This window comes from Macaca mulatta, chromosome 13 (assembly GCF_049350105.2).
Source record: "Macaca mulatta isolate MMU2019108-1 chromosome 13, T2T-MMU8v2.0, whole genome shotgun sequence".
NCBI lineage: Eukaryota > Metazoa > Chordata > Mammalia > Primates > Cercopithecidae > Macaca > Macaca mulatta.
The window spans coordinates 86,352,046-86,364,572 of record NC_133418.1 but is presented as its reverse complement, the minus strand read 5'-3'; the positions used below and the strand labels follow the sequence as shown (position 1 = coordinate 86,364,572).

At 42.9% G+C, this 12,527-nt stretch overlaps 1 protein-coding gene across 6 annotated transcripts in view; it reads right to left on the bottom strand.

Moving 5' to 3' along the window:
- HNRNPLL (heterogeneous nuclear ribonucleoprotein L like) overlaps positions 1 to 5,483 on the bottom strand; it is a 41,516-nt gene extending 36,033 nt beyond the window's left edge. For 3 of the 6 annotated variants that reach the window (XM_015112139.3, XM_077959703.1, XM_077959704.1), the window contains exons 1-2: positions 5,415 to 5,483; positions 4,990 to 5,152 (exon numbers count right to left, since the gene is read on the bottom strand). In XM_015112139.3, the coding sequence (XP_014967625.1) occupies positions 4,990 to 5,152; positions 5,415 to 5,425 (174 nt within the window). In that variant the 5' untranslated portion in view covers positions 5,426 to 5,483. Of the gene's footprint in view, positions 1 to 4,989 lie in introns of all 6 variants that reach the window. The other 3 variants (XM_015112138.3, XM_077959701.1, XM_015112144.3) reach the window with 1 other exon arrangement.
- Positions 5,484 to 12,527: the final 7,044 nt, after the last annotated feature.

Genomic DNA, 12,527 nt, shown 5'->3' with positions numbered 1-12,527 from the left:
CATTTCCCTCTTCTACATAATCTTTCAATTACCAATATTTGTAATGATTTATTAAGTCACACCTAAGTTTACTCTTCAGGCGAAATATCCTCCAGGTTCTTCTGTCACTCCTTTTATGATGCAACTTGTAGTGCCTTCTCCATTCCGGTAAGCTTTGTCTGGATACATTAAAATTTATCAGTGTAGTCCCAAGAATGGGTACAGTATCTCCAGACATAAAACCATCGCCTATCTTACTCTGGACACTTCATATAGATCAAGGGACAAAGTTTTAATGGGCAGCTGTAAATATCATTTTAACCCACACAATGTTTAATCACATTTTTTCCTTACTAAATTAAATAATTACGTCTCCTGGTCTTTTCCTCTTTGTAAAGAAGCACATCTAAAATATGGGGAAACTAACTTTCCTATCCTAAGTTTTTCAGTACATTTGATCACATAACAGAGCAAAGATGTAAAATCATAGCCATATGAGTGAAGTAACTTTTTAAAAAATAAACTTTTTTTGTTGTTCATATAATAGGAATCATTTAGTTTTGCCTACCCAGAACTCCTTACCCCTTCTGCTTAAAAATAAAAACATGCAAGAAAACCCAATAAAAACAACTCCGTATTATTATTATACATGGGTATTTTCAATCACACGGTCATGCCTCCTCAACCTCAGAGGTGGCCTGGTGATGAATTAGATGGGGGAAGAGGGGAAGATCAAAAATGCTTGATAAGAAGGGATAAATACAGGCTGGGAAAGACAGGATGCTCTTTAGCTGCTAGCTATAAGAACGTCAGCCTAGCTTTACCACTACACAAGAGAAAAGGAGAACTGAAACATGGAAAGAGAATCAAGTCTCTATGACATCATCTAAATCCCCGGATCCAGCCATTCCTAAAACCAGTGTCACAATTTGGCTTTCCCAGTTACACAGGCCAATAAATCTTCTACCCCGTTCCCTTTTTGTTTTCCTTAAGCTCATCTAAGTTGTTGCTGTGACTGTAAGTCCTGAAAGTTAGATTTTTAGATATCTAATATTTTTTCACTATCATAGCCCCATCACCTGATATATGGTAGAAGCTCAATTATCATGTTTTAAATGAGGTTAGAGATCACTGAGTTCCAGGAAGGTTAAGTGAAAAAGCTTGTTAACAGAGCCAATACACTCGCCTTGATTGTGCTACTGGCTCTATGAACAGCTCTTTTCACCGTAACGTACTAACATGAAGAAACAGTCTAAAACCAAAAGATGGTAAAACCTACTACTTTTCATTTCTTTCCCCAAACTAGGCCTAAAAATCCTCATTCTACTAGAACAGCTTATCTGGAGGAGACACAAGACACTACTGCTATGCAAGCTTCAGGCTCTGGCACTTACCTCTGGGGCACACATCCTTTAACTATTTTATTTCCAGGAAGTAGTTACTACAGTCTTCTAAACTTCTCCTGTGGGAGCTAAGTGACCTCATCCCATCTCCCAACCCATATGCATCTAATAGATCACAGTAATATTGCTATCATCTGTAATATACATTGTGCAAATATAACAGAATAGTGTATCTTGAATTAAAACTGGATTTTCTATGTGCTGTATAATTCTTTGTTTCGAAATCCTAGGAGCTACAATTTTATCTTGGCATTTTGCCATCTTTCACATCTATTTATTAAAAGTTGAGAAACAAATTTTCACTTCATCAGCAAACAAACCACCTAATATCTGATTTGCCTATTTATTTACTAGCAGAAAAAAGAAAAACTTTAAAATCTCCAAAATAAATTAGCACTCCATTCCAATTCCTCAAGTGGTTTTGCCAAGTGAAGCCTTAATATTTCCAAGTGAAGCCTTAATATTTTAAGTCAAGCTGCCTTCTTAAAAGTAAGAAGATACAGAAACTTACTACTCAAGTGGTTTTGCCAAGTAAAGCCTTAATATTTTCAAGTCAAGCTGCCTTCTTAAAAGTAAGAAGATACAGAAACTTACTATTAATACGATCTTGAAGGTCATGCCTATTAAATTTAAGAACACTACTCCACAAGAGAAAAATAACTGTACAATATGTGGCAGGAACCTCTATAATCAAGCTTTATTCAACAATGCAGCTCAGTGAATGTGAAAAACCCTAGGAGTTTTTTGCTCTATTAAAAAAGGTACCAGAAGACATAAATTTGAAGGGTGTTTTATTTCTCATATCTAAAGTACTAACTTTTCTCTCATTTCTCTTTATACGTTCAACATAATGATCACTCACAATTATCCATTAATTTTTAAGTTAAGAGCCTTTGTAGAACCACTATGTTTTTCTTAAATATTCATTTTCCTCTTTAAATCTAGTTAATATATTATCAAAGCACTCAAGGTTAATCATAAAAAAACCAAACAATGTAAATCTTCAAAGGCTTACTTTGCACTTTACAAACTTTCAACTAGAGTTGAAAAGAATGCCATCATTGTACCTAATCTGCATTTACTTTAACAGTCTGACCACAAAGGTATTTCTTCTCTCGGCTGAAGGACCACTGAAGTTGTGCAAAACCCTTTTCAGTTACAATGAATTACCAAATCTCCGAACGAAGAAACACAAGACAGTAAACTTCTCTCCGGGGAATGCCTATCCTAATAATAGAATTTTATTATGTATAGGTTTCCATAGTTGCCATGATTTCAGAACAGTATCAAAAAATTACATGAAAAATATTTAAAAACAAGATAAACAAGGCTTCATTAGATTTCATAGTACAATAATGGTTTTACTGTTAAATGAAAACAAGTCACCCTTTCCTAAGAAACATATCAGTAGTAAGATAAACAAAACATTAAAAGTTATATCTCAATCTGCTTGTGTCAGTTCCCGCCTGGGTAACTTAAAAGCAGCATTAGCATTACGTTAATCACTTAACTACAGCTTCGGGTAAAAAAGGTATGTGTTTCAACCTTCATATTTTACAGACTAAGAGAACTCAGAGTAGTAAACTGACTTTCTCAGACTCACATTAATTGTATGCTAAGGCCAGGTGCTGTGGCTCAGGCTGTAATCCCAGCACTTTGGGAGGCCAAGTCAGGTGGATCTCTTGAGCCCAAGAGTTAAGAGACTAGCTTTGGCAACATGGTGAAACCCCTTCTCTACAAAATACAGAAAGAAAAAAAAAAATTGGCCCGGCGTGGTGATGCGGGCTTGCAGTCCCAGCAACCCGGGAGGCTGAGGAAGGAGGATTGCTTGAGCCAGGGAGATCAAGGCTGCAGTGAGCCGTGATCATGCGCCACTGCACTCCACTCCAGCTGCGGACCATGGAGAGAGAACCTCTCAAAAAAAAAAAAAAAGTATGCTAAGACTAGGCTCTTGACCATCCCCAAACCCTACTCAGTGCCATTTCCACCGCTCCATACACTTCGCTTTGGATACATTAATTATGTTATTTTCTTCCCAATATCCAAAATAATACTACTGATGATTTAATGCTTTGGCTGTCTTCAAAAACAATTTTTTTATAAACTGATTTAAGTATTTTTCCAAAATGCTTGAAGACATTTCATGATGCTACACAAAAACTCAAGCAAGATTTCTAGCAACGCGGTACACTGAACAAATACATCTAAATATCAGTTATATTCCTGTTACCAATTTCCACAAGAGTTGGCTTTGAACTGAAACTTCCTAAGAAAAAATGCATTTCCTTCATTCATACTTCCAAGTTACATTTTGAATATTTCAAACAGCTAGGCACAAAAATCTAAAGTAATAGCTAACACCGTAAGACTGAGAGAAAAAGTTCCTTTTTTAAATGTGTTGCAAAGTTCGCCCTCACATCCTAGTAACTGGAAACTAACGCTGGGGACTACTGACCAGCCTTTTTTATTTTTATTTAAAAACTCAAACGGCTATAAAGGGCTTCTAATGTGCGTCTTGTTTTCAAAAGGTAAGGTAAAAATCCTTTTAACCTAATAGTAGGATATATGTGTACAATTTCGTAATTCTGCTAAAGTTTGCAGAATTAATCACAATTCACGTGTTAAATGTTTAAAAAACATCTAAGTCATTAAAACAGCTTAAGTGCACCAAAAAAGGGCAATAACGTTTGCTCCGCTTTGTTTCCTTAAAGTCTCCATCCAACTGAAGCTAACTACTTGCTGTGGACAAAATGATCACATTCCTTCTGTCTCCCGCTAACATTTCTGGTAAGAGAAAGACAAGGCTCTGGGAATGTGCGTTTAATGCAGCCCTTAGCTCAGTTCATCCTTTCATGGGGCAAATGTGGAATAAATTACCAAAGAGAAACTTTAGTAATTTTAAGATTTGTTTTACTTGAAGGTAGGGGTGTACCAACAGCTGCCAACACTTCTGTTAAAGTGTTGTAACCGAAGAGGTAAAAAGTGCACTGAGCAATCATCACAAAACTGGGTAGAGCAAAGGATGCACGCCATGCTTATAAAGAGTTTAATTTAAAAATTTTTTAAATGAAACATTCAAAGGAACTAGCATGTGAACGCCAAGGCATAATCTGTTATTTAATTACGGCTCTCCATAGATTCGAGGCGGAGAGCCCCCGGTGGAACCGACGCAACCATCCCGGGATGGTGACCAGCGCGCAGATGCTGCGGGCATAGGGGCTAAAGGCAACCGGTGGTCCCGACGCTGGCCCCGAGCCCGAGGAGTTAAACTAACAAAGAGCTCTCCGAGCCGCGAAACCCTCCAGAGCGGAAGCGACGCCTCCCCGCCGCCGCCGCGCCGCGACCCTCCCCAAGTTCAGGGCTCGGCAGTGGACTCGCTGTGGGGCCTGCGGCCAAGACAGGGCCGGGTTCGCAGTCGGGATGCGGGAAACAGGTAGAGCCCAGAATACAAGCCCCAAAGAGAAGAGTGGGCGCTTCGCCAACCGGGTCGGCGCAGCGGAAAAGGCTAATAAAGCGAGCGGGAGGCCCCGCACCGAGGCCCCGCCAACCGGCCCTGCTTCCCGGGGAGCAGCCAGGCACAGCGGACAGGGGGGCCGCGCTTTGTTACCGGTTGGGAGAAGCTCCGGCCACCGCCTCCGCCATCGCCCCCGCCCCGAGGCGTCGCTTCCCGGCGGTTCTCGCCTTCCTCGGCCGAGTAGTCGATCTCCCCCTCCTCGGTCTTGAGACGTTTGGCCTGGCTCTCGTACTCCCGGTCCTCCTCGTACGTCTCCCTGGGGGAGGAAGAGGAGGAGGACATGGCGGCGACCGGAGGGACCGGCGGGCAGGAGGGTGGGGGTGGCGGTGGCGGTGGGACGCGCGCCTCGGATGCCGCCGGCCAGTCCTCGCCGCCGGCAGCGCCTCTTCTGCGAGGGTCTCCGCGGCCCGGCCGTCCGCGGGGACTGCGCGGCCAGGAGACGGGCGGCTGAGAAGCGCGGACGGACTGAGGGGGGCGCCCCGGGAAGAGGCTCCGGAGCGGCCGCTCCCCTCAATTACCGAGCCAACATCCAGCCTCTCCCTCCTCCTCAGTCTCCGCTCCCTGCCCGGAGGAGCGAATCTAAGGATGGGGACGCGACCGTGGCTTCCGGTCTTCCCTCCTCCCCTAAGCCGCTCCCAGCTGCGCAGGCCGAGCCTCCGCCCCCGCCTTCGCGGCCGTCGCTCAGGATCGAATCCACCGCAGCCTGCGGGAAGCGCCCCCCCCGGCCCGGGTCCTGCTCCCTATTGGCAGGGGCGGGAAAGTCGACCGGGTTTTCCATTGGCTGTGAGGGCCGTTCGTCAAAAGCCGCCCGCGGCTCGGCCTCGCCTCCCTCCCTGCGCCTTCTGAACTCGCTGCCGTCCTGCGAGGCCCGGCGCGCAACGTCCGCCGCGCGCCGCCTGGGAGCCGTTGCGACCCCGCGACCGTTGGCGCTGTGCGGCTCCTACCCGAGGCCAGGCGTGGAGCGAACACGGACGAGCGACGAGAAGTGCAGGGAGGCCAGGGCTGCGGGTGTTAACCGCCCTACCGCTAATTTAAATGCTTTGTGTCACCTCTTCAAAAGAGAACGAGGAAGAAAACCTCTAAAATCCCAGCAGACATACCCCCCGAAGAGCCCCAAAATTGCAGGCGATGAAGGGAGAAAACGGCTTGGAGCCATGAAAGTGGTCTTTCCACTGTTTTGTGTTCAAAATCTGGTAGAAGTGGGCAGACTCTCCCGCCCCTAGCTGGGTGTTGGAGAACAGCTGTCAGCGTCGACTGAAGGCTGCGAGGCGCGCGTCGGCAGGAGGCGCTGCACGCGGGCGCGCGTAGGTCTGAACAGTTACAACTCGTTTGTAACCTGCGCCCTTTACTGACAATGTAAGGGACTTGCCTGTCCCGTAAGTCCCTGCTCCAGTTAAATATGTTTTAATCCTTGCATATAAAATCTCATCCTCCATCCCAATTCTTTCTCTTCCGGGCAGTGTTGTATTTCACTTGATCATTTATTGTCGAAAGATACAAAAGCCTTTGGAAATTATGTGACCACAGCTTGCTTCCTCTGTGGCGTCCTGAGGGCTCTTCCAAGATTTTAGTTGCTGCTCTCTTTTTGTAACAGGGCCCCTTATAACTCCCTCTTAAGATGTTCTGTTTTAAAAACTCTGGGAGCGCCTGAAGACAGGAACTGTGTGCAATTTTCATTTTCGCAAGCCCAGTTCCTGTGCAATCTCCAGCACAGTTTAGGTACTCAACAATGCTGAATGAGTAGTCCTTGGGAAATAAAGGTCCAGTGTATCTTTCAGGAGAGAAACTGGCAAATCAAGGTAACCTAACTGCCCACTGTCAGGTGCCTCTTGGAGGATTAGCTGAGATCGAGAGCCTCTTGTGTTTCTGTTGTCCTTGTCCCTCAGATGCTTCCCCAGATGTGGCTGTTCCTTTCCTAACAGTGTAGATTGCTTCCTCCAGCCTAGTTCTCTCCAAAGTTATTTCCTCCTCCAAAAAAGCTATTTTTATTTATTGCTGAGAGTGCTTTAATGTAACACTTTTTGTACGTTGTAAATTACACCGCCTATCATTTTGGAATCCAATTGCAAGATTTTCCATACTATGCAGCTATAATCAAATGTATGTGCGGCTGCAGGTATACATTGACAAAACAGAACTAAAAAAATTATTAATTTATTTTTTAAATTAAAATGGAAGTCGACAGAAGAAATAGCAAAAGGTAGCCGCAGAGCTGGCTGCAGATGAGAAAATGTCATTGGCAAAAAGCTCTGCAATGGTTTGGGAAAGTAAAATAGCAGCAAGGGAAACGATACAATTCTGCTTGAAATATGTCCTATGGATTCATATGTCCCCTAACATGTTCAGAATGCAGACACTACCTGGCCTTCAGAAAGCTGAAGATACCAAGGGTCAAAAAAAAGGTCTAACAAACCTACTTCGTGTGTTATCTTTAGCATCCATTGTCCTTTTTATAGCTGTCTCAGTATCAAAGATCAGGAAAGGATGAGCGGATTAATAAACTTGATACAAAGGAAACTTCTTTGATGAGGTGAGATGGGCCATTCCCAAGATATTTTTAATTTGCTCAAAGTAAAAGCGGCAGAAGAGCTGAGAGCTTAAAACAATTATTTTTTCGGAGAAAGAAAACAATAGAATATTATGTGAAATAATCAAGAGTGATGAGAAGCACTAAATATCTTTTAAGTATGAGCAACTACCTGTTAATTTTGTTTTGTGTACATTTTCATATGCTAGGTGAATTTAGTTTGGTAAATTTTATTCACTCACAACTGGATTTACTAGGCCTTATACAAACTTTCCAAATATTTCATGTGAAGATGCAAATATTTTAAACTCTCAAAGCCCTACATTCAACCTATGGATTATACCATGTTACAATGCAACTCTCACACCAATGGGTAAGGAAACCCAGCCTTGCCAAACCTAGGGCTGCTGTGCTCAGCGTTCACAAACAGCAGGTGGAAGCCAGTATGTACCAGTATTAAACTGTGTTCTTTTTGTGATAGCCCAGTTGAGTACAAAAAAAAAAAAAAAAAATTGAAGAAGTAAAACTCAGAAAGCATTTTTAAAGGACTTCAGTCAGTTCGTTGACCATGGGTGAAATGTGAGCTTCTTGCAGATGAGTTGTTCAAACAGTGATAGTAGGTCCTTTGAGAAGGAAAATACTAGCTAACTCATCACCGTGCCATGAGAAGAGCTAAAGAGGGAGGACATAAATTATATTCTACATGATTTCACCTAGGTGAGACAAATTACATACTGCCCAGTAGCCAGAAATACCTAAGAAAAGCAGAAACAGCTCCTAAATGCCAGGACTGTCTGGAACCTCTGATGCATTATGGTCTCAGACCTTTGACTATTTTCTGAACGCTTGATTGAATTGGCTGCTGTCGAGTAGGCAGCAGCCAAGAGCTCCCATTGCCACAGCTCAAAGGGGACTCCGGTTATACTGGAGTAGGAGACAGGCTTGGGGCAGGCCTAGGGAAATTGAGAGTCAAGGGCCTTTATAATCAATCTAGCCTCAAATTGCCCTTTAGTTTTAAATTTTGTTACTGACCTATTATATTTATAAGACACTGTGCTAGGTGATGAGAGGACTATGTGAGAGGGTTCCTGCCCTCTCAAAGCTTGCAATCAAGTTGTGGAAACAAGGCTTATACCCAAGAGATAGGCTACAAGCATCCATATGTAATAATATGCATACAATAATTAATAGCACATTTAAAGTGTCAGTCACTGTGCTAACCACTGAAAGGGTTTTGTCAATAAATTCTCACAGACGCCTTCTACCAGAGGCATTATTATTACTCTTCCCGTTATACAATTAAAGAAACAGTCTAGGGGAGATTAAGAAACCTGTTTTAGGACAGGCACAGAGGGAGGCAGAGGCAGGCAGATCACTTGAGCCCAGGAGTTTGAGACGAGCCTGGGCAATGTGGCAAGACCCTGTTTCTACAAAAATTTTAAAAATTAGCCTAGAGTGGTGGTGCGTGCCTGTAATCCCAGCTATTCAGGAGGATGAGGTGGGAGGATTGCCTGAGCCCAGGGAGGTCCAGGCTGCAGTGAGCCGTGATTGCACCACTACACTCTAGCCTGGGTGTTGGAGTGAAACCCTGTTGAAACAGAAAAGAAAAGAAAACAAGTAAACCTGCCCTAAAGCTGCAGTTAATAAATTGAAAAGCTAGAACCAGAACCCCAGCAATCGGGTTCCAGAGCCAGTACTCATCATCAGGAGACCAATGATTTAATTATTGTGTTATTTACTACCATGGACATACAGATCTAATTTATAGTCACTTACTATATAATGATGCTAATTCATTCACTAATTTCTCCTTTTTATTTATTTCTTTATTTGAGACAGGATCTCACTCTGCTGCCCAGGCTGTGGAGTGCAGTAGCACAATCATAGCTAACTGCAGCATCTACCTCCTGGGCTCAAGCAATCCTCTCACCCCAGCCTCCCAAGTAGCTGGGACCACAGGCACATACCACTGCACCCAGCTATTTTTTTTTTTTATAAAGACGAGGGTCTCACGGCTGGTCTCAAACTCCTGGGCTCAAGAGATCCTCCTGCCTTAGCTTCCCAAAGTGTTGGGATCACAGGCATGAGCCACTGAACTCGGCTTCATTCACTAATTTATACCTGGGTTTATGTAGCTATAATCCTGGGAAAGGCTGAATATAGCTTTCATCATTTGCATCTGTATAAGGAAATTCAATTTACTTCCACAGGAAATTACAAATATAATGCACTGTTTTGTGTTAATTTTTAAATTCTTTTTTCTTGTTTTTTTCTTTTTTTTTTTAGACAGGGTCTTGCTCTGTCACCCAGGCTGGAGTGCAGTGGCACAATCTAGGCTCACTACAAGCTCCGCCTCCTGATCCTTGTGCCTCAGCCTCCCGAGTAGCTGGGATTACAGGTGCGTGCCACCACTTCTGGCTAATGTTTGTACTTTTAGTAGAGATGGGGTTTCACCATGTCGGCCAGACTGGTTGTAAACTCCTGGCCTCATGCAATCCACCCACCTTGGCCTCCCAAAGTGATAGAATTACAGGCATAAGCCACTGCACCTAGCCTTAAACTTAATTTCTGTAGAAAACCCCAGAAATTATGTGAAAAGTGTCACCATTTTCTGATGGATGCATTATTTGAATAACTAAAGATGCAAATTAGTTTCTCATACCCAAACTCAATTTCCAATATTGCTGCCATTTCATTGAATATGCAAAACTTTTGTTTCCTGCCTCAACTCCTGTAAAAGTCCAGTAAAATCTTCATGCACATCTTATTGTGAGTCACACTTCCAAAGGATTAGAGCCATAGAGGTGTGTTGTGATTAAGACAAACATACTTAACATGAAATCCAGCTATTCAGAGACAAATCAGTTAGTTTCTATGAAGTTTTGTTAAATCCAGAGTGCGCTATTTCTGACGATGCCACTTGTTTGACAGAGATCACTGAGAAAGAGCACTGTGGCACTGTTGCTGAAACTAACCCCTTTAATTCAACCTATATTTGCTTAGTTATGGTCAAAAGAAGCCGCAGTTCCAGGAGGATGCTCTCTGCAGGAAATGCCTCAAGCACTATTAGCTCAAGATGTAGTCAAGTGTAACCACAGTGGTCTACTCTATCAGGAACCGTCATGCACAGCTGCTCTGTGAATCCAGCTGCCACAGTGTTTGACCTCTTTTAAAAAAACTATGATAAATCTGCAAAAATAAAAGATTAACCTTAGAAGTGCTCACTCATATACCAGATAATGAAAGGTAAAATTCAGGTTTTTTTTTTGAGACGGAGTCTTGCTCTGTTGCCCAGGCTGGAGTGCAGTGGCGCGAACTCAGCTCACTGCAAGCTCCACCTCCCAGGTTCACATCATTCTCCTGTCTCAGCCTCCCGAGTAGCTGGGACTACAGGCACCCGCCACCAAACTCGGCTAATTTTTTGTATTTTTAGAAGAGACGGGGTTTCACGGTGTTAGCCAGGATGGTCTCAATCTCCTGACCTTGTGATCTGCCTGCCTCAGCCTCCCAAAGTGCTGGGATTACAGGCGTGAGCCACCGCACCCAGCCAATTCAGGTTCTTGTTATTGGTTACAGCCATTTGACCTTAGTCTTAGAAATAATATTTAAATTATTTTCACTTTTCCCTCTGACTTGTGTGACTTGATATTGCTTTAGACATTTAAAAAATAATGTTAATACATTATAATTTAATAAAGAACAAAATGATAGCATTTCTGTCCACAGTTGAGAGTGAATAGAATTTGCCAAATGAAATTCACCTTGCATATGAAAATATGGATAAAATTAACAAATAATTGCTCATACTTAACGACAAAAAAGTGCTACTGATCATTCCCAATTACTTCACAGAATATTCTATGGTTTTGATTCTCCTAAAGAAAAATAATTCAATTTTAAGCTCCCAACTCTTCTTTTCTGTCTCTTTTAATTTGAGCAAATTAAAAATATCTTGAGAATGGCCCATCTCACCCCATCAAAGAAGTTTCCCTTGTAAGCAAGTTTACTAATTCGCTCATCCTTCCCTGATCCTTGATACTGAGACCACTATAAAAAGGACAATGGATGCTAAAGATAACACATGAAGTAGGTTTGTTAGCCAGTTTTTTCACCCTCCCTACCTTCAGCTTTCTGAAGCGGGCAATATCTTTGCATTCGGAATATGTTAGGGAACATTTGAATCAATAGGACATATTTTAAACAGAATTGTATCATTGTTTCCCTTGTTGCCATTTACTTTCTGAAACTATTGCAGTACTTTCCTTACCTTCACCCCTAAATCCAGAAAATTAATAGGTCACTGTATTAGTCCATTTTCACACTGCTAATAAAGACCTACCCGAGACTGAGAAGAAAAGGAGGTTTAATTGGACTTACAGTTCCACGTGGCTGGTGAGGCCTCAGAATCATGGTGGGAGGTGAAAGGAACTTCTTACCTGGTGGTGGCAAACGAAAATGAGGAAGAAGCAAAAATGGAAACCCCTTATAAACCCATCAGATCTCGTGAGACTTATTCACCATCATAAGAATAGGATGCGGCCAGGCGTGGTGCCTCCTGCCTGTAATCCCAGCATCTTGGGAGGCCGAGGCAGACAGATCACTTGAGGTTGGGAGTTCAAGACCAGCCTGGCTAACATGGTGAAACCCCGTCTCTACTAAAAATACAAAATTAGCTGGGCATGGTGGCCCGCACCTGTAATCCCAGCTACTCGGGAGGCTGAGGCAGGAGAATTGCTTGAACCTGGGAGCAAGAGGTTGCAGTAAGCCAGCATCACACCATTGCACTACAGCCTGGGTGACAAAGTGAGACTCCATCTCAAAAAAAAAAAAAAAAAAAAAAAAATGAGGGAGAAAGACAATAGGGAAAACTGGCCCCTATGATTCAATTACCTCCCCCTGGGTCCCTCCCGCAACACATAGGAATTCTGGGAGACACAATTCAAGTTGAGATTTGGGTGGGGACACAGCCCAAACCGTATCAGTCACCTTTATTTTAAACAGGAAAAAAAGTCTTTTTACCTATGCATCTTTTCTTCAGTAACCACAAGTCAGCTACTAGGTTTGGCCTAGATGTGTGTTGTCTAATATAGTAGACACTGGTCAC